Here is a 21,154-nt window from a genome sequence, read left to right on the forward strand (position 1 = left end):
TATTACTATAGCAACAGGAAGACATAGCTCCTTCAATCAGCTTTAGGATTTGCTGAGAGGGGAAAAACAAAGCTTGATTCTTTGAAAAACCGTTATTAACAGGAATTAAACGAGATGTACGCTTGGGCTTGAGGTTATTTGTCTTCTCTCGCTGTGACAGCACGTGAATTGAATCGCCCAGCGCATGTACTTGTACAGTTGCGGCAATACTTACTATCTACCAAAACATAGACAAACAAAAGATATAGAGTTTTTAGCTTTATTTCTAGAGAAATGCTGATAGAATGATACTCAACATGTTACACAGAGTTCAGTAAAATGATCTCGCTATTGTTTAACCTATGATACATTTGATATATTATCATAGATAGTAACATCACTGTAGTTTGCCATGACAACACTGCTCAACAGGAACATATAAATAAGCTACCGGGACTTGAATTTAAAATCGAGGATGAGCCTATTTAGCTACGTACACTTAAACTTTAAACGCGTGGAGTCCAAGCGATTACACAGTCCAATCAGATATACAATCATGGTCTAAATGTGTTAACAGTACCCATCCGGTTAACGTTACATCTCAATCAAGTCTATTCGTACAGTGAGGCAAAGCGTTCAAAACCCGTACCGCATGATACGACTAATGTTACAATGTTTTGTCAGTAAAGTTCATTAAACCGTCCTTCTGAGATATGAAAGTTTAACCACTTTTCAGGACGTACTCTCGGGGTGTTTACGTGAAACATGTGCTCGGAGAGTGGAAAGCTAAGGACCATTGGGATGCAACGGTTCCCTACCGTAAGCCAATCAGAGATGACAACACTTCCACTCCAGCCAATCGCTGCGCGTCGGCTTCAGTCTATCCAGCGAATCTGCTAGCAGCTTGAAGCGCTGATGCAACTAACCTGCAACAACAGCCACGTATCTCCTGGGTAGCAGAAAGTGTTCTTCCTCGCTAGAAGAAATCAAGTAGTCCCTGTGAAACAATACACATCTGAGTGGCACTGTAAACGTGTTATGATATTAATATTCAATGTATAATCACATACTCTAGTTACACGCTAATTGCCCCAACCCGCGTTAATAGCAGCTTTCGTTACATGAACAGGCTCAAAACAATACTACTCTTTTTAGTTAGAGGTTATGTCAACGGGCTGTGTTTGTACAGACTTTTGAGGAGAAAATGAGACCTAGATATTGTGGGCGTTTTCGCCGGCCCTCTATGCGCGAGTGTGAAACTTATCTACCAATACCAATCCATAGGGCGGAGGAATCTATAGCAGTGGGGGCTGACCGCGTGACGCAGCTGGTTGCTAGGTGTGGGTGACCTGATGCATTGACTCAATTAGCCGATTCTCAGTCATCAACTCCATCACAACAAAGCAAGACCAACAGCACTTCAGTCCTAGGAACTCCGAAGGAGACATGGCTTTTTAATTCAGTTGATTCGTCGATCCCAGAGAAACGCCGTGCTTTGCTCTTGCAACGCACTTCAAACCCAAAACATTTAAGCAAGAATGGAGTAAGTGCAACTTCTTACTTTTCTGTGCTTTATTTGAAGCATTGTTGGTTTTGTCTGCTGGCTATGTACTTTTTCGATGTATTGGTTTAGTTTAAGTGCTGTTTTGTGTGTTGTCACTTGTAACAGTGTTACAAGAGATGTTTTATGGAGTGTGCTGTGCTTCTTTGTCAAGTTTCAGAAACTCATATCGGCTCTTTTAGTCGCTTCAGTAACTTTATAGTATTGAGACTACAAATACACATTTGACACGCCTTTTACTATTTTGACGTTAACTGCAGCATTTATTTTGACACATTTATTTATTTTGTCTATTTTGGAATTAATAAAGGAATGCTTGTTTGATGGACTGCTTTGTCCTATTTTCTATAGACCCGTTATTAATGTGCTACAGATGTAACCGTTTTTGCCTGTCTCTTTAAACAGTAGTGCAAAGGCTGTACAGGTCCTACCATGTCGTTCATTCTTAGTTTTTTTTTAACATCTCATGTTTGTACCCCGATGCATAGATTCGCATTGCATGCACCTGGCATTGTTTTTCCACTCGAAAATAGTCACGATGAAGACGAAAGCTAGAACCGTTTCGATGCTTTCACAAAGATTTGGTGTCTTTGCTTTGGCATTACGTCATACACTATAACCCACGTGCTCGCCGAGCATCTCAAGATTCAGTTCAAAGGTTGCTGCTCAGTTTTCACCTGCCATGTGCCTAGAATGGATAACTTTTTTATTGTAAACGGCGAATAAAAGTTTTCTTTGGTTGTTTCTGCAGTCTGGCCGTTTTCTAGGTTGTTCCTGATTTTTCTGTCAACCCAAAATGATGTTCTGTGTCTGAGTTTAGATTGTAAACAAACTGGACTTCCGTGTAAATGTCACGATTATTAGAGCATATCAGATTGCAATAAAATCCTCATTGTCTAAATTACTGAATTATTATTTTTAATTGCAAAATTGAGCCCCAATAAATGAAAGCTCAAGTGAAAAAAGCATTCTTAAAGTTTTTTGTTATTGTGACTGGTTACTGTTGTGGTCAAAGAAGCTTGTCATTGTGTGTCAAGCTTAACCCATCTGTGGGTCTTGAATATACAGGCTGCTAAAAAATCCCACAAGTAGAGCATTCGCCTGGTTCTCTAGGATCTCAGTAGAGCTCCCCTAAGTGGGCACGAGGGACTTTGATGGATGGAAGAGTGGTAGTTTTCTAAATTGGTCCCTCGCTAATCACCAATGTGTCTTTACTGATGTTGTAATGAAATGGGGGGTTATATTCGTTTTTACTCAGTTTGCATTGTATGTGACGTTGTTAAAATTCTTAAAATATAGATTCATGGACAGTTAGTTATTTTTAGATAATTTAGGTGTGCCAGGACAAATTTAGAATGGAAAGTTTCACCACTTGGGAGACAACGATTTTTCTTCCGTCCTACCCCAACAACTGGAAATTTATAGTTGTCGTGGTAGTACATTTTGGATACTAGGTAGAACGCAATGCGTTTTACCACACCGTCCTCATCATTTTTTCCATTGTTTTTAGGTTTCATAATGCACACCAAGCCCTGTTTTCTGTGGCTCAACTCTCGAACTTCACTGTGGTGCACTCTAAGCTCGGACATTTGAATCGCAGGATCAACGGACAGGATGATGACAATGTCAGCACCCATTTGGAAGACTCTACTCGTCTGCCCGGCAGACCCCCTCACTCTCTCTCACCCACAGGCTAACCACAGCCAATCGGAGGGGCGCAGAGGGGAGGGGCCAGAGGAGAGCCAGCACTTAATTGGTGAGTTGCAGTGAATACAGTTTTTTATTTTTCCCAGTTTCAGGTGGGCACCGCACTGCAGCACATTTCGTTCTCCTTGAACAGTGAGTAAAACTACCAATGTGGATCTATTTTATATTATTTGTTGATAACGCGCTACTTTAATACAGGTTTTCGGATTTTGAATTTATTAAGTGCACTGAACTAAGATAAGTATTTTTAACAGGTTAATAAAATGCTGTTATTTTATTTATTTTATTAACTGTGTTGTTTTGGATCTCTAGGCCAGTGATTAAGATGTTGACCTCTGTTTTCCCCACAGGTGATGGTCTTAGTGACTGGATGACGGAAGAAGTAGATTTCTCCTCGTACCTCCCAACCTCTCACGCCTCTCCCTCCCCCAATGCATCCCTTCCCCCCTCGCCCCTCCAGCATGACATCCAGGTGCCCTCAGATTTGGAGGTCATGACCTCTCTGCTGCAAGAGGAGCTTGCTCAGCTGGAGGACTACTTCCTGTCTGACCCACTCCCAGAGAAAGCCTCCAAACTGGGCAAATGCGACAAGGATCCAACGCCAGTTGGTCCACCATCGTACTACCAGTTGCCGTACACATCATATTCTACTTCCAACCAATCAGAATCCAGCCCTCTACTTGTTACCCTGGCAACTGGGGAACTTGACTTGCTGAGCTTTTGTGGGGGTCCCATTGGCCGCTCCAAGATTCCCAGACATGCCCCCTACAGTTGCAGCCGACCCAACACCAACGTCTGCAGCCGCAAGCGAGTTCCCGATGTCGCGCGGGTGGGCGACACCTTCGAGGGTAGCATCTGGAGTTCCAAAGGAAATTCCTCAGGTAACTCAGCTGTTGCAACTGGTGGTAGCTACAGCTGTGCAGAAGATGAACGGGTGGTTGGCAAAGGCTACTGCCTGGGCAGCGCGGTGGAGATCCGAAGGTGTTCCATTTTACCCAAAGAGGAGAGGAACTGCCGCTACACAGAAGAGGCCATTGGCTCGAGTAAGGTTGTCGACGGTGGGTACAGTTTCAGTGGACCCGTTCAAGTTCCCAACAAGAAAGACGAAATGATGATGTATGGAGTCAGAGAAGTCAATTTAAATGGCATTGCAGGAAGCACAGAAATGGAGATGATGAGTGATGCAAAGACCACCGCAAGTGACGTGAAGGCCAGCATGCCCTGGAAGACGGAACCCAACGAAAGCTGTTTCCTCCAAAGCACACCCCAAGAAGAGGCCTACCACAGCTTTCTGGGGGCCATCAGTGAACCGGTTAAACCGGAAAGCACAGAGCTTCATCGTCAACATAACAACTTTCAATGTGGCTTTCTTGAAGGCCAAGGCCCCGACTGCTTGAGTCCTGACCACCACGGGTCTGAAATGGGCTCCCCGTGTGCCAGAGGAGTTGACCCCTGCATTGTGAAACCAGAGCTTGAGGTGCCACTTATCGAAGGGAACCGCGGTGAACGCAAACAGAAGAAGAGAGATCAGAACAAGACGGCAGCTCACAGGTATTGCATTTTCAGTCACAGCTATAACAGTATTACATTTTTTTTGTATGAGTGAGGTTCCTAATCTAAACAGATTTGTTTGCTTATGGGATTTTTTAAAATTTGCAAATAAAAGCATGGAAATAACAGCTTGATTTGTCAATTCTTATTTACTTAATATGACCTTTTTTATTTTTTTACTTTTCCGACAGATATCGTCAAAGGAAGCGGGCGGAGTTGGACTCACTGGAAGAACAGCTTCATGGTCTGGAGGGCAGAAACCGCGAGCTACGAGACAAGGCAGAATCAGTGGAACGAGAGATCCAATATGTGAAAGACCTCCTGATTGAGGTGTACAAGGCCCGCAGCCAACGCCTTAAACAGGAAGCCAGCGGCTGACCAAAAGCTTGACCACCTGACAATGGTCCTGCAAGTAGAATTGTTAGCAGTCTGCAAGGCAATGAAATTTGAGTTGGAATGTTTTCGGACTGAATGTGTTCTTTCTTAGAATGTGGTGGTGGAGGTTGTACTATTGCACGCTATTCGATCATTCAATTTTCGTTACAAACTGACAAAGTCCATCCACAGCTGCAGCATAGACATCCGCTTTAAAAAAAAAAACAGCTCCAGATCGGTCAATATGCACTGTGATTAGGTCTCGACTGCAATGACAGCCGTTTGTTTATTAAGTGTCTAAACGGGTCATCTTCTTGTTTCCATAAATGAGCTTTAACAACAGAGCATTCAGGAACAACATATATTAACATCGGATTATCATTTATTTAGTAAAGGCTGCAAGGGAATATCACAAGTTTAGCATATGACCTCCACTTATCTTAATTTATTGTTTTATTTATTTTTAATGATTATTTGTAATTTATTGTACTAATAAAAATAATAGTGTACAATAGAAAAGTACAATATTTGTAGTTCCTACTATCGTTACTCTTCCATATATTAAAAAGAAATGAGCACTGATATTGAAAGCAATCTGTTTGTTATATATATATATTGAGTTTCAGGGGAAGCGCTTCTCAAAATGAATTTCCCTCAGGAATAACTAACCTGATCATGTGTTTTTAAATGCCCAATTTAGATTTAGAGTTCTGCAGCTCAGGTATACAATTTATGTCCAAAGTCATGGAGGTATGTCAGTTTGTAACTCGATGCTGAAGATATGGCACTGCCTAATGTTATGTGTGTTGGTTTTCTGTACTTTTGTTCTTGCATGCTGAAGATTTCATGGCTCTTGAAAAAAAATTGTTTTTGTCTGAAAGACATGTCGAACATTTCTGCAAAAGTCTTTCTTGCTTAAGAAGTCCTGTTTTATATTCTCTTGGCTAACACATTTCATTATAGATGAATGAGTGGAATTTGATTCACAAACTGCTGTTTGGCCCAATGTCTCTGCTGTTATTGCGACAACAATCAGGGTTTGTGATTTTATAAAGCTTGTTTGCTCTTAATGTACTGGTGTGTGTTTGGGGACAGCAAAGAAATCTTTTTAGTGATCCAGCTTTTTTATAATCACTGGAATGATTGTGGTGGCTTTAGATTATTTTACAATTGCAGACTCCCAGCTTCTTAGCAATATTTCATCAACGATGTAAATTATTTAAGTTAAGATTTTTGTAATTATGATCATGCACAATCCTTGACAAATGTTATGATTTTCATGTTTACAATTTAGTCATTTTCAGAAGTGTATCCTGGCAGCTTGTGTAGTCACTCTGATTTTCTACTTCCCTCCAATAGGGTAGGCTACATGTATAGAACAATTACAAGAACAAACAAATACGCAACAAATCTGGCCTTTTCTTTCTTTATGGTATTTTTCCAAAAGTGTCTGTGTACCTTAAAACGTAGCAATATTTCAAACATAATTTAATTCCTCTAAATAAACTTGCTAGATAATAACAGAGCTTACGACATCCATTTCTATTCTTTCCTTATGGCGTTATACAATCATGTTAATGAATTATAGCTTATTATTCGCTGTGTTGTACGGTCATTTTGTGAAGTTGAGATATACTTTTTTTAACCCTGAATTGAGGCACACGATTTTCAAGTTTACACCAGCTATAATACCAAGACAAGTAATTTTGTACGAGGCATTTCGATGTATCGTCTTCGATTAATTACCTTGTGTTTTCCTGTACTTCATTGGGTCAAATAAAGTGATTTGTGTCAGCAGCAGTGCATGTCGGCGATGATTTTTAGAGCTTAATCGGTAGACCTCGAGTTTAACGGATAGAGTTTATCCCTTGTTTGGCCGGAGAATAGTTGACAGCTTTAGAAGCCGAATATGTGGAGCAGCGCTGCTCTGTATCCTCACTAATCCACGCTGTGGAAAAGGTTTTAGACAACACTGAAATTAAACCATAGGCTGTCCGTCAGTTTCGTGTGTGTAAAGAAGAATATAAAAAACAATATTAATATAAACTATTATAGCATTGTAAATATGTCATATGTATATTATCGCTATAGCTTTATAATTATTTTCCCGACTTTCTTCAACCACTTAAAGAAAAAAGGGTGAAAACAGAGAGAACCAAACGTACAAGGATCAGACAATTAAATTAGTCTTCTTTTTTCTTTCGCGTCAAAAGCTTTATTTCACTTTGATTCCTTCATTTTTTGAGGCTTTCGTTTGAATATTTTTGTTGTATGGTTTTTTTTAACACGGTAAAATCAGATTGTTTTTTTTCACATAGCCTACTGTAAAGCGGTAATTACATTAACAGATAACATATACCTGCTAAAAAATTGTATCCCGTCAAAATGTCAGTAGATGCCGGTTTAAAAAAAACAGAGTACAGGTCATTTTACTAGTCAAGGTTTTGTACGTCCTATTAAATTCGCAAATGTAAACTTCTTAGTTTTAAATAAACGCTTCGAAAGGTATTTTACAGTTTGTAACACTCAACACATTTTCGTTGATAAGATACAATATTTTGCTCTGACAGTCTGGTGTCACGTCATAATACGCAACCAGGTTTTTTACTGTTAGATACTTCGGTATTTGTATGCCTATATAATTACAATTCATAGGCATACAAATTATAAATAATTCAACTTGAATTCTACAACACCATTTCTTCTGAAAAAATGTTCGAAACTTTTAAAAAACACCAAAATGCTTTTCTGACATGTAGCTAGATGCGTAACAAGCGAAAAGTCGTTTACCTGGAATTTGACACAGATAAATATCCACCCAGGTACATAAAATGGCACTATGACAAATAAACGAAAATAAAACGCAAGGCACATTTATGAAATATTGCATAATTCTATTTATTTAGGGATTTGTGTAATAGAAAAAACACAACGAAGTCAAACTAATGAAAAGGGAAAGACAGGCGAATCCGTGATTTTCAATTTTTTTTTTTCGTACGGATTGCAGATTAAAAAAGGTCCATCCAAAATTAAATGTCCCAGCATATTAATTTATAATTTTGGAAACATTTTTGAATTTTCCGGTCATTTATATTTTACATATTTATTATATTCAAAAACTTCCAGGCTGGACAAATAGATCAAAAAGAGGCTAAAAATACTGTATAAATGCGGCTTTATTCAAACAAAACATAACGGTGTGAATAAAACAGGAAAGCATTTAAAACAACAAATAAATCTACAAAATGATACAACGCTACAGAATGGGGATACATTATAGGATGTTGTCAATTTTTCAAAATACAAATTCATTTTTTCAGTGAATTTCTTTTGATCATAGATCAAATCAATATAAACACAAGCAGCTTTCCTAGCCACAGAAGAATGCTGCAACGCATTAATTGTAAATGTAAGTATTGGAATATCCATCCACATTTACTAAAAGATCTTTAGGTAAATACATTCTTTTTATTCACACAAATTGTAAAGTTGAGGTCTATGGTTTTCCTTCAATGATCCCATCCAATTTGCTGACAAGCCATTGATAATCCCTGTGAAATGCAGAGCTTTGAGATGTGTGACAAAGTTTTCTTCCTGCATCTAGAGACCTCAGAGCCTTAAGGAAGGGAAGAATGAGAAAATGACAGTAAGGACTTTTTCACCCGCTTTTTCTGTCTTTCAATTTTTTTGCACAATTGTCAAAATGATGCAATATAGCAAAAAACAGCTCAATGTTCATTTTGCTGCACTGTTTGCATATGGCTTATAAAGAACTGCACTCTTTGCACTCACACAACACACAGCATTTTGGGGGAAATATATAATATTTAATAATCTTGTTAGGTAGTAGTTTCGGCTGGTCCCCAGTGATATTTCATAAAAATCCAATAACTGTCTTAATTTAGTTGGCGGGTAAAAACATCTAAATAAGTTAGTCCAAACTTATTTACATTGCTCTTACCTGCAGTAGTGCGTTTCGTTGGCTAAACACACGCAGAGTGGCCACAGCTGCCCGTCGCACTGCATGATGGGAATCATCACAGGCAGTCTGGAGAAGCAAGCGTGGCGCGTCTGCGCTGAGGAGCGCTCCGTCCCCTCCACCGATAACAGCCAGTTTACCCAAGGCCCCACAGCAGTGCTGTCGAATTACGTTATCATCATCTGATAGCAGAGACAAGAGGGGAAGGGCTGCTCCTATGGCAACCTCTTTCCATATGTCTCCCACACTACCAGCTTTTCCCTTTAAAGCAGAAGAACCTTCTGGCAGCCCTCGCCTGATACCCTCCAATACTGGTATTCTCCTCCATTTTTCTTGTGCTCCTTTTTTACTCTCAGTTGTATTTTTAAACCTGGAAGTATTTAAATCAGTTTTTTCAATTAGACTCAAGCAGTTTCCCACAGCTTTGCATGCACTCCTACGAACAGACGGAGCGGGATCACGTAGGCAGCTCAACAGGTCCTGGAATATCTGTGGATCAAGGCTCCAGCTTGGATCAAACTCAGATTCACCTGATATCAGGTGGCCCACCAGGCTACAACATGCACTTCTGATTCCGTCATCTTGATGATGCAATGCAAGTCGTAGTTGGGTGGCTTCCACATGAAGAGAAGCACGAGAGTGATGGGTGAGATAAGGTACGAGTTGGGAGAGAAGGATAAGAAGTTCCACCGCACAGCCGTAAAGAAGTTTGCTTTGTAGCAGCACAGCCAACAGAGAACTTGCCGTTCTACCTTCTGCCTCTGGGGAGGGTATTTGCGGTGCCATGGGGACTTTGGGGTGATCTCCATTTCTCCTACTATATTCATTGCTTCTCCTCAGCTCATCCAGACTGTCTATAAGCCAGCTGAGGTTACTTCCTTGCTGAGCTGAGAGATCTTGGAGATGGCCTGTAGAATGGTCATGGAGCTCTAAACTGTCCATAGGCACCTCTATGCAACCACTCCTCTGCTCTAATCTATCCCTAAAAAGTTCAATGCTCGGGTTTTGATATCTCTTGGTTTTTGGTTGTGCTACCATCTCCCTTAACTTCTCGGTTTCGCTTTTGGACAACTGACATTGAGCCTCTGGCGAATCCTTTTTTGTTTTAGGTGTACCTTTAAGTTGGTCTATCCTCTTTCTAGACTTAGCTTTGATCTGATCTATCTTGGTTTTCTTTGCATTACCGTTGCTCCTGATTTGCTCCACACCATTTCCAGAGTGGTTAAGAGTGTGTTCTGTTCCATTGTCAGAGTTTTCGGTGTTGTAAGGGAGGAAGGCACAGGCCTGGGCTGCGTTGATAAGACATGGAGCAGTGTGCTGAGGGTCAGATAGTAGCAGGCGATTCAAAAGACACAGAGGAAGCTCCACAAGGGCCACGGGAAGAGTTTGAATCATCTGACCAAAGACACAACACAGCAAAAAAATTGTGAAAAAATGTAAAAAAAATTACATTTAACATAAGCAATTAAAACTTGACTGCAACAAGAATGATTGTAAATCACACCTTCATCAATCCAGGAACAATATTTGACCTACGATACGACTGCACAACAGACACGTGTTTTTCAAGGGGCAACCTCAGAGAGAAGGGGATGCAGAGGAGATGACAGCTCATCACTGACAGGCTGTTTATGTCTGTGTCACCCCAAAAACACCCACTCTCAAGAATCGCAGTGCTGCTGAAGGTAGAAATGAGATGTGCACTGTGAAACCTATTGTATTGCTTATTACCATGGTAAGATTTGAGATAATGTTTGAGGTCCAGCTCACCAATTGGTAGTAAGAAGGTGACTGAGGGCAGAGGAGCAGTTTGTAGAAACAATTGAGATAAGATCCACACAGTTGTATGGATCACTTGAGAAAACCAATAAAGTAAGAGAGAGTAACACGTACAGACCTGCCGGGTAAAGACAGACCGACGTGTGTGATCGAATTACTGGAGTATTACAGCTGCAATGTATTAAGTTAATGTTTTCAATGATGTTCAGTACCATTAGCAGAGAAGTGGGCTCCCTGAAGAGTTGTGTTCTCCAGTGCGGCGTTCACTTTAGTCCACAGGCACGGCCAAAGCTCCCAGCACTGGAAGTCGCACAATGAGCTGCTTTCACACTTTTATCAGTGGGAGGAAAAAAGTGTGGATTAGCTGGCACGTTCACCCACGGATTTGAGTACGATTAATGTGAGTGGAATTACATCAGATAGTCTGTAGAGAATCAGTGACAGGAGGCCATCACATATGCCCCAGCCTGCAGGTAAAGGGTTGTGAATCTATGTGAAAGAGAGGGAGAGAAGACTGTGTTGGTGCATGACTTCACTGGATTTCATCACATCAATGACATTAATTACTTCAAACAGAGTTAAGCATTATTCACAGTATAAATAATGGAATTGTACCTCTGCTGTGTCTGTCAAAATGTTCTGCAAAAAGGCTGCAAGCCTTTCCGTGCTGACATTTGCAGATATACCGCGGCGAGCGAACAAGGTTAAGACTGCTGTTGCCAAAAGCTGTAGGAGAGACCACAAAATCTTCTGTAATCCAAATGAAACCAGACATCCCACCATCGTTGGACTTGATTTTACCGGTTTAAAAGTGGTTTTGACACAAACTAGAGAGAAAATCTTACCGCTGTACGTTTTGGGTCTCGACAGAGAAATACTGATATAAATAGCTGACAGAGATCCTCAGCCCTGACGAGAGAAAATATTTTTCATAAAATACCACTCAGATTAAAGTTTCATTAAAGCCTAGCAGCAGTTTGAATAACAACAGCCGAACCAAGTATTCTGCAATTATCACTAAATATTATTTCATTTTATAAAAGAAACAGCAGATTTACTTAGAGGATTAGTTCACCCCCAAAAAACTGGCATCATTTATTCACCAACAATCCAGATTCCAGACAGAATTTTTGAAGGAATGTCCTCCTCACATTTCCCATGCAATGAATGTGATGGGGACTGAATGACAAAATACACCATTAAAGCATCATAAAATCTATCCACCAAATCCTAAATCATTTTAAGTCATTCAACAGCTTCACATTCAGTGATAGTGTTAAATGTTGTGACCAGATCACAGACAGTGAGTTGAATTTAAGGACTAGACCATGTTAGTGAATGAATCATTCAGTTTATGAACCATATCAACCGATTCATTGAGAAGATTTGACTGAATTCATTCATTATTCGTGAATTAATGATAATCAATCTTATTTTACTCATGCATGCAGAGATAGGTTTTTATTCTAAGTTCAGAAGACTTGGAATAGACCGCTTTCATTCTTTTTTATGGTCATTTTGAAGCTTGACGGCCCAAGTCCTCATTCATTATTTAAAAAAATAATGATTGGGTTTTGATTGACATAAGAGGAAAGAAAAAGACGTCAATATTCTTTTTTCAAGAAATTCAATGTTAAAGCAAAAATAATTTTAGCGTGGAAAGCCTACAATTAAAAAGTGAATAGGTTACAATAAAATAAATTAATAAAACAATACCTCCTCCCCTTTATCTCCCAGTCCGGGCTCTTTTCCAGATACATTATGAGCACACTCATCAGATTTCCCAATAGGATTTCACCCTGCGACTCCTTTAAATAACAAACAAACACTCCAAATAACAGCCAGTTCATTTTTTTATTTTCAGATTTTTCACCTTTGATAGCAATGATCTCAGCCATTGGTTTATTAAAAAATAAAGAATATTTCAGAAATAATTCAGAAAAAGATTTTTCTGTTTCATTTACTGTAATCCGAATATCTTAAAGACATTCTCCACTACAAATCACACTGCATTTAAAATGTTATTTGTTTAATGCATTTATTTCTTTGCATCTTTTAAGTCACACTAGAAGATGCTGTATGTGTATTTTTCAAACCTGCATTAGATCAGGAATGTTCAGGGTGTCCTCGATCAGGCTGAACAGTAGATAAGGAAGCTCCAACTCCTTGCCCACTTTGTCAACATCTCCAGGCTGACCGCTCTGAATAATGTTCCTGAGGACTTTTAGTGGCTTTAGAATTGAAGAGGGCTCTTCACCCTTTTCGACCATCAGCTGGACAGAGAAGTGAGTATTGAATACATCCACTTACCCAAATGAAACAGCTACACTTGTGACATTTTAACCTATGAACCTACCTGTTTTTTGGCTAAGAGAAGTTTGGTCTTTAATCTCTGAAGGATGGCAGGTTTAACAGAGGCCTGATCAGCAAATTCAGCCAATTGCTGCCATTCATAATCACTGTCAACATCTTGTTCCTTAATGATGGACAGAGTTATATTTAAATGGGACATCAGTAGTGCGTAACAGATGTGGTGGTTAAACCCAAAATATGTACACGCACGCACGCACGCACGCACGCACGCACGCACGCACACACACACACACACACACACACACACCCAAACGAACCTATGTATATATATATAATGATATGTATAAAGCTACATGTATGATATGTAATGATATGTATAAAGTTACTCCCCAACTAGGCCTATGAAATGTAAAATGAATATAATCCATTTTTTTTTCGACACCATATTTTCTGCTGTATCAGTTGTTATGGTTAGATTTCTGAAGTTTGTTTCTTTTTAATTTGTTGGTTTATTAATTTAAGCGTTTATTGGTCATGTAGTGAAGGTAAGATTCAGATGCCTTCCAGTGTGAGGTCAAGCCGAGATTCTTCTGAAAGTTTACTGTTCAGTTTCTTGAGTTTTTCAGTGTTTCAGTTAAAGAAGCACATGACAGGGACATTTGCAGTATTAATATAGTGATATTTATGTGGAAGAACTGAGTTACAGTTTAACACTGAAATGTACACAGCTTTTACTGCTGAGTTATTGTAATAATATTATACAGCCAAGACTTTTAACTCTAAAGGGACAAACCTCACTGTCCATCCTGACAGAAGCCAGGCTGGTCCGTGCATGTCCAGATCGCTTCGCAACTTGCCTGGGTCCCACTTCTACTGAAGGGAACTCCCTTTCATAGTCTCTACTGATCTGGCCTTTATGCGGAGCAGAGCACACCCTAAAAACAAAAAAGGGAAATGATGGAGCAGGCAAAGAATCATTTTATAGATGTTGTACAGATTATCATATACCATAAATATTTAAGTTGTCTATATGTTCCAGTTATATGTGATTTGTTCAAATGGATTTTCTTAAGGGATTGTGTATTAGACAGCAATATACATATTTATGTTTAGCATGAACATGTCTTAAACTATTTTAGTGCTCTACAGCTGGTTCTATAATTTATCATTTTCATGCTGGTAAAAAACTATTTTCCTTACTGTATTCTTGATATGCCCTTGATTAAATTTACAGAACAGCCTCGTCCTAAATTTTCCAAATTCAAATTCTACATGAAAATACTACCTGGTAACACTGTTGTCATTTGCTTGATGCTGATTGGTTGCTGGCTGAGATGAATTTTGATACACTGAAAAGGTGCTGCCCAATGAGTGGGCAGTGGTGGGGGCTCCTCCAGCAGAAGCTGTCTTACAGCGAGGCTGACTGGTGCGGGCAGCTTTCCCAGCTATCTCCTAGTAAAACAAGACACATTTTTTTCCTTTCCATTTACATAAATGGACACTTTGAAAGCTATTTCGGGGTAATAAACCAATCCATTCACATTACATAACACTGTAAGTTTTCACAAATAACATTACTTCAATAACATTAGCATCTTTGTGATTTACATGAACAGTTTATCTCACTAAAAGTGTCATAAATTAGAAAGACATGTGGAAAATCTCATCCATAACCTCTGAACACAGGAAGCCAAGAAAAACAAACTTCTTTGTTTATAGCAGCTGTTGTAGACAGATGTAGTATGAGTTTACCAGTCTGTTATTCCTCTCTTTTTCTCTGAGCTCTCGAGCTTTGCGCAGTAGTTTGCCCTCTCCGCTACGTGCTGTCGTCTTCTCTGCAGCCTGCTGCTGCTTCAAGGCCTGTACATCCGGGCTTGGTGTTACTGTCAGGGGGTTGCTCGAACCCTCATCTGACACAACTGTCAAAGCAAACAGCACCATTTTAGAAAAATCACAGACTGATCACAATTCATTAGTATTTTATCAGGTCACTAATTTGTAAGACGTACAAAATGTACTTTTAAATAACTGTTACTGACGCAAAAATAGATTGTAGGCTACTTAAGAGTATGAATGAGATCAAATTCGTATGAATTAGCCACTTATAAAATAGTAACGAATTGCTGTGAAATTGTGTTGAAAATCCTTACTGTATTTCTGCAGCAAGAAAAGAGATAAGTAAATCATTTCATTCTATTTTCTCAAGTTTTACAAATTTTCTTGATTGGTTGTCAAGCTTAGTCATTAGCCTGTATAGCCTACTCATGTTATTGGAAGAACTAAAGAAATGATCAAACAAATACTGAGTAATAGCTTTAATTTAGTATATATTATAGCCATTCTGGTTTCGTATTAATTATTATTAGTTTTTTAATTACATTTATTTATGTTTATTGCTAGCCAATTACAAAACTATGTAAATCAGGATTTTGGTAATGGTTTGCAAAAATCTCAAACCTCAAAATGAAAAGCCCATAAAGTAAAATAAAACACAGTGAAAAGTGATATAACTCAACAAGTACATAGACCTCTTCGGATGATGTAAACAGCGCTGGTACAGAAGAACTTATTTAACACTCCACAAACGTTTGATCAAAATACAACCAATAGAATATTTGTAACCAATTTAATGTTAAACAAATATCTTTAAGATTATTGATTTATAATAATATATGCAAGGTTAAAAAAATACAAATAAGTTCTTGCAAAGTGGTCTATATAAAGTATATAATAAATACATTAGATACATAAAACCATTATTTTCTAAATGCTAAGTATCTCTTCACCTTTTGTTGATTAAGAAAAAAAATGTTTCAGTACTTATATTGTACACTGTAAACCCGAATAAGTTGGGAAAACTCAAAAAATTTGAGGTAATCAGTTACAATTTTTTGAGTTATGATGTTCCCAATTTTAAGTAAGCAAAACTAGTAAGTTTTGATTTTTTTGTACTGTTGTTGACTCCTTTTAATTTTGAACAATTTTAAGTATGCAAAACTAGTCAGTTTTGAGTTTGTTGTACTGTTGTTGACTCCTTCTAATTTTGAACATTTAGCAAAGTAACTTTTTTTATTTACAGCTAAATAAATGAAAGGTCTTAAGACAACCTAAACAGTTCAGCTGCATCAACAATTAACAAACAGCCTTCACAGAGAGTGATGCAACACACAAACGACTGCTATTGCACCTCCCACAACCTAAGCATAAGCACCACTCTTCTGAACGATGGTAACCCCAAAAGTCAAAAACACAACAAACTCTTCTAAATATCCAAGATAATTGAACATTCATCATTAACAAGGCTTTTTCCTTTCTAAAAACTCATAAAATAACACTTCATTTCAAAATTTACTTTCCTAATGCAGTCTCACGCAAAGCATGCTGGGAACTGAATTTCATTCTCAACAAATCATCTTGAATTAACTTGTTGAAATTAAGTTAAACTAACTCAAAAGTAAGAATTAGTTACAGGAACTCGAAACATTTAAGTTAGGATTTTTTTTATATAAAATTAAGTTTACACTACTTAAACTGTTTAATTTCTTTGAACATTCGGGTTTACAGTGTACCCTACTTTTCCAAAGTACTCAATATGTTCAAAAACATTTATATTAGTTAAAATTGCAATTCACAAAGAACAGATATTTGCACAAAATGATAAAGTGCTAAGTAGTAATTACTTAAAACTCCATCTGCAACAAAAGGGTGATGAAGCAGGTCAGGCCATGAGAGTCTCTTCTGAGGATCTTTCGTCAACAATCCCTTTAGAAAACTCTACAAAAAACACACAAAGAAGGAAATATTAAATGGAAATATAGCCTTCCTCTGAAAACATCAATCAATGAGTTCAATCATTATACAAATTTAATGTCTTCATGCAGGAAGTATATTACACAGTACCATACAGTCTTGGCTCATGTTCTCTGGCCATTTTACGGGGTCTTTCACAATAAGCTGCACCAGCTGAAAGATGGAGTTGGTGTAGAACGGAGGCGCCCCCGTGTGGAGCTCATAGAGTATGCAGCCCAGAGACCAAAGGTCAGCTGAGTGGTCATAAGGTTTCTCTTCCACCAGCTCTGGGGACATGTAGAGAGGAGTCCCCTTAATGGAGGTCAACACAAGGGTGGACACGCTCATGGCACGAGCAAATCTGAGAAGAGAGACCACTATTCAAGATCATTAAATTATCTATCCACTCTGTTTTTTATTCCTAAAGGGCAGTTTCCCAGACAGTGATTAGACTAGTCCTAGACTAAAATAAATGCTAGAGCTGTCCAAACCGAAAACAACTTGCACTGCCATATCTTAAAATACATCATTGCTTTTGTGTTGTCTCAAAATGCACACAAGTAATCCTTTTAGTAAGGCATGTTTGGTAAACATCAAAAATTTCCTGATTAAACCAAGGCCTAGTCCTGATTTAAAATAATCCCTGTCTGGGAAACCACCCCTATGGCTCTAGAATTAAGCCTTAATGAACTGCTGCAACTAAAATCAATGCCAGTATCTATAAAAACAATGAAGAGAGTTACTAAAGTAGTTTGAAGCTATTGGCAGGACTGGGGAGTAACGAAATACATGTAACTTAGTTACGTATTTACAATACAAAATTTTGAGTAACTGTATTTCATTACATTTACTTTTTAAATGGTGGTAATCAAATTACAGTTACATCCGAAAAGTATTTTAGATTACCAAAGTGATTACTTGGAATTTCAATGGCATTTATTTCATTTAAACTTTATATTAACTGTAACGGGCAATTAATGTAAACAGCAATCGGTGATTCTCTGACTCTGACATTCTGCAAAAGCATCCCAAACTACAGTTCTGCTCATTTTCATGCCCCTCGCAGTATATGCAAAATTGGAATAATTTTAACAAAATAAGCCTTGGTTCATAGAAATAGCCTTGGTTCATAATCTGGGTTCATAAAAATTTTACTTTTAGTAAATTGTAAATTTAGTACTGTTCTGAATAAGCTATTTCACGCAATAGAAGTTTTCATATACTCCATTACACAATTTGAGCCAATTTATACAAATTGCCACATAAAAAAATTGACATACCCTTGAATCTTTAATGTCTGTGGTTACCTGATTGATCAACAACTGTTTTCATGTTTTGCAAATCCCTTGTTTAAGTAATTTGTTTAGGTAAAATCTGATTTATTTTCTTAGAATTGTGAGAGATATACACTCACAATTGCATCTGTCAGTCCAATGAGAGAAAAAACACTGACTTTTTTCTCAGAATTGTGATCTTGAGAAAAAAACTCGGAATTGTTATAAGTCAGAATTGCATAAAATAAACTTACTGTACAAATGTCAAAATTGAGTTTTTCCTGCAATTCTGATTTCATAACTTGCAACTGCGAGTTTAAATCTTGCAATTCTGAAAAAACGAAAAAAAAATTTTTTTTTAGTGATGGAAGCAAGTTTCCATGAAACACAATGCAGCATTCAGAGAAGGGGGTGAAAATGTTTAAACAGGATGATGTGTAAAGATTTTTTATTTTGTTTATAGATAATTTTTTTTCATGTAGATCTGCCCATCACATTAAGCATGTTTAACCACATGTTTCCCAGAAGACATTTTGCCTCCAATTCAAAAAAGTTTACACACCCCAGCTCTTAATGCATTGTGCTGCCTTTTTGAGCATCAGCATTTTTCCTTTTCTTTTAGATTGTTTGCTTTTTTGCTTTAAGATATATTGTGGAAAACCAATGTTGTTTAAAATAAAATGCAGAGGAAAACCAAGTCCTCTGTTTGGTGATCCCTTTGTGTTACGTACCTTATCAGTATTCCAAAGTATTCTAAAGTATTTAGATTAAGTTACAGAATTTGTGTAATCTAACGAAATATGTTACAAATTACTTTTTAAAGCATGTATTTTGTAATCTGTAGTGAAATACATTTTAAAAGTAACTTTCCCAGCCCTGGCTATTGGTGATTCTTACCCAAAGTCACAGAGCTTTACAACTCCTCCTTTTCCTAGCAGGATGTTTTGTGGTTTCATGTCACGGTGCAATATGCGATGCGAGTGTAGATAGTACAGGGCAGAGACAAGCTGGCAGGCTATTTCACGCACCTACACAAAACAACCCCAATTTAATGGGAAGTTAAAAAGTGCAGATAAGACAGTTGGACATTCAAGTTAGACATCTGATCATCATGTGTGCTACAGGTCTGAGCAACATTTTGAGCAAATACATTTAATAATGTTTATTTCCTAATTTAAACTTTTTATGCATTAGTATATTATTATTGTTATTATTAAATACAACCCAGGTTTAAAGTGGTTAGCTCGAACATAATAGTATTTAAACAATACAGAATCATATCAAATGCTACAAAAGCAAATATGGTTCTAAACCCTAAAACTGACCCCTAAGTGGTTCTAAACAATAAATGTATAATCTCAGAATGTATACAAATACACTGCATGGTATTAATCTACATTTTTGTTACTGGTTAACCGTGACAGTATCACTGCCTGTCTGATGTACCTGACCCTCAGGTAAACTCCCATCATCTTCCAGGATCTGAAACAGCTCACCCTCTGCATACTCTGTCACCACCACTACCTGCCAGAGGAAAACATGCTCTAGTTATTCCAGTGACACACATTCACTCCTGTTTTCTAAGATGTTCCCACCGATACTTTTTCGGTTACATATTTAATGCCATGATCAAAGTCACAACTTGTTCTTTCCCAAAGCCAACAACCCAACGTCTCAACACATATTACATCTTGCCAACAAGAATTATTCCCTAGAAAATTTGAATGTGAAAATGGTTATCCCTGGAAGCTATATTTTCTTGCAAAAAGCAGTTATACTGGAAGCACCGGGTTAAAGCAGCGGTGGAAAATGTAACTTGACTTGTCGTGACAGCCGTACCTCTCTCTCTGTCTCAAAGCTGTCTAAAAGCAGTACTATGTTAGCATGTTTAAGCCCCCTCATGATGTCAATCTCTCTTTTTAAACTGCGCAGATCCTTCTCTGAGCGGCCCACTTTGGGAATGAACTTCAACGCCACGACCTAAAAAAATACAAGAGTCGACGTTACTCGGGCAGAGAAGTAATACCGTGTTTCATTAAATGACATGCCAGCCTACGGGGACTGGAAGAGAGGGAGCAGCTCTCACCTGGCCGCAAAACCTCCTGCGGCCTTTAAAAACTCGCCCGAAGGATCCTTCTCCGATAACCTCCAAAATATGATACTGATCCATTATGAACAGCGCTGAGGAATTGCCCGTTGATGATTGTGGCGAGTTAGTCAAATGAAGACGCAGATAAGGTTAAGCACATTACGCACGGTTTTATTTACGCAGTTTTCTCCTCGTGTATTTGTTTACACCGGCGAACAGGTCATAACTGAACATATCAGACTAGCCAAAATGGACAAACTAGGCTAGCGGTTTGGCTTAGTGCACCGTTTTTATAAGATGAACTGTAACTTATCATTCGACATACGACAACAGAAATAACAGTGCCTTTCTTTTCACCATTTCGTACTCCCGGGTCTAAAGTGGACTATAAGACTGTACAAGTAACAGTCATCTTTAAGAAAATGCTCTCAATAATCACACATCAAACGTTGATAAACTTCAGAAACTTTGACGCTCTGCGCAGAACAGGAATACAAAACACAACGCGCCTAGCAACGCCGCGGCTCAGTAAAAGAAGCCAGGTAGAAAAAGACTGCGAATTAAAAAACGATCTTCTATTTTATGTATTTTTAACATACGTTCATCTTGTATTATCACTTGAGATCTTTTATTGGTTAATAAACTTGTGACATACTGGGGACAAAGGTCCATGGTGAGAGAAATTAGAACAGGCGATGTGTTAAAGTCCTCAATAGCCATGTCGCGCCGGGGGCCTTGGCTTAACAACGCAGTGGCGT

General features: G+C 38.3%; 2 protein-coding genes across 5 annotated transcripts; one reads left to right on the forward strand and one right to left on the reverse strand.

Moving 5' to 3' along the window:
* Nucleotides 1-1,341: 1,341 nt before the first annotated feature.
* On the forward strand, nucleotides 1,342-6,988 carry atf5a (activating transcription factor 5a). Its single transcript, XM_057321358.1, has 4 exons — nucleotides 1,342-1,522; nucleotides 3,051-3,296; nucleotides 3,598-4,798; nucleotides 4,990-6,988. The coding sequence occupies exons 2-4, from the start codon at nucleotides 3,155-3,157 to the stop codon at nucleotides 5,174-5,176; spliced, it is 1,530 nt and encodes a 509-aa protein (XP_057177341.1). The 5' UTR covers nucleotides 1,342-1,522; nucleotides 3,051-3,154; the 3' UTR covers nucleotides 5,177-6,988.
* Nucleotides 6,989-8,331: 1,343 nt separating this feature from the next.
* On the reverse strand, nucleotides 8,332-20,863 carry stk36 (serine/threonine kinase 36 (fused homolog, Drosophila)). Of its 4 annotated transcripts, none has more exons than XM_057321330.1 (20): nucleotides 20,394-20,863; nucleotides 20,147-20,287; nucleotides 19,754-19,831; nucleotides 19,205-19,335; nucleotides 17,145-17,394; nucleotides 16,925-17,018; nucleotides 14,997-15,163; nucleotides 14,530-14,696; nucleotides 14,038-14,179; nucleotides 13,288-13,407; nucleotides 13,028-13,204; nucleotides 12,648-12,739; nucleotides 11,777-11,840; nucleotides 11,547-11,657; nucleotides 11,346-11,420; nucleotides 11,144-11,261; nucleotides 10,923-11,049; nucleotides 10,657-10,828; nucleotides 9,135-10,547; nucleotides 8,332-8,789 (listed from the first exon to the last, which is right to left on the reverse strand). In XM_057321330.1, the coding sequence occupies exons 1-20, from the start codon at nucleotides 20,475-20,477 to the stop codon at nucleotides 8,670-8,672; spliced, it is 3,843 nt and encodes a 1,280-aa protein (XP_057177313.1). In that variant the 5' UTR covers nucleotides 20,478-20,863; the 3' UTR covers nucleotides 8,332-8,669. The 4 variants fall into 4 exon arrangements, with proteins under 4 accessions (XP_057177313.1, XP_057177306.1, XP_057177322.1 ...); XM_057321323.1 differs by having other exon boundaries at nucleotides 10,657-10,831; XM_057321339.1 differs by lacking the exons at nucleotides 19,754-19,831; nucleotides 20,147-20,287; nucleotides 20,394-20,863 and having other exon boundaries at nucleotides 10,657-10,831; nucleotides 17,145-17,410; nucleotides 19,205-19,314.
* Between the last annotated feature and the right edge of the window lie 291 nt (nucleotides 20,864-21,154).

This window comes from Triplophysa rosa, linkage group LG2 (genome assembly GCF_024868665.1).
Source record: "Triplophysa rosa linkage group LG2, Trosa_1v2, whole genome shotgun sequence".
In the NCBI taxonomy this organism is placed as follows: Eukaryota; Metazoa; Chordata; class Actinopteri; order Cypriniformes; family Nemacheilidae; genus Triplophysa; species Triplophysa rosa.

Coding starts and splice junctions, on each gene's coding strand:
- stk36 (XM_057321323.1), bottom strand. CDS start 20,477: ATGGATCAGTATCATATTTTGGAGGTTATCGGAGAAGGATCCTTCGGG. Junction 12,740..13,027: donor ACATTCCTGATCTAATGCAG/GTTTGAAAAATA, acceptor TGTTATTTAAAG/GAGTCGCAGGGTGAAATCCT. Junction 10,548..10,656: donor TTGTTCCTGGATTGATGAAG/GTGTGATTTACA, acceptor GTCTTTGGTCAG/ATGATTCAAACTCTTCCCGT.
- atf5a (XM_057321358.1), top strand. CDS start 3,155: ATGATGACAATGTCAGCACCCATTTGGAAGACTCTACTCGTCTGCCCG. Junction 3,297..3,597: donor GGAGAGCCAGCACTTAATTG/GTGAGTTGCAGT, acceptor TTTTCCCCACAG/GTGATGGTCTTAGTGACTGG. Junction 4,799..4,989: donor AACAAGACGGCAGCTCACAG/GTATTGCATTTT, acceptor CTTTTCCGACAG/ATATCGTCAAAGGAAGCGGG.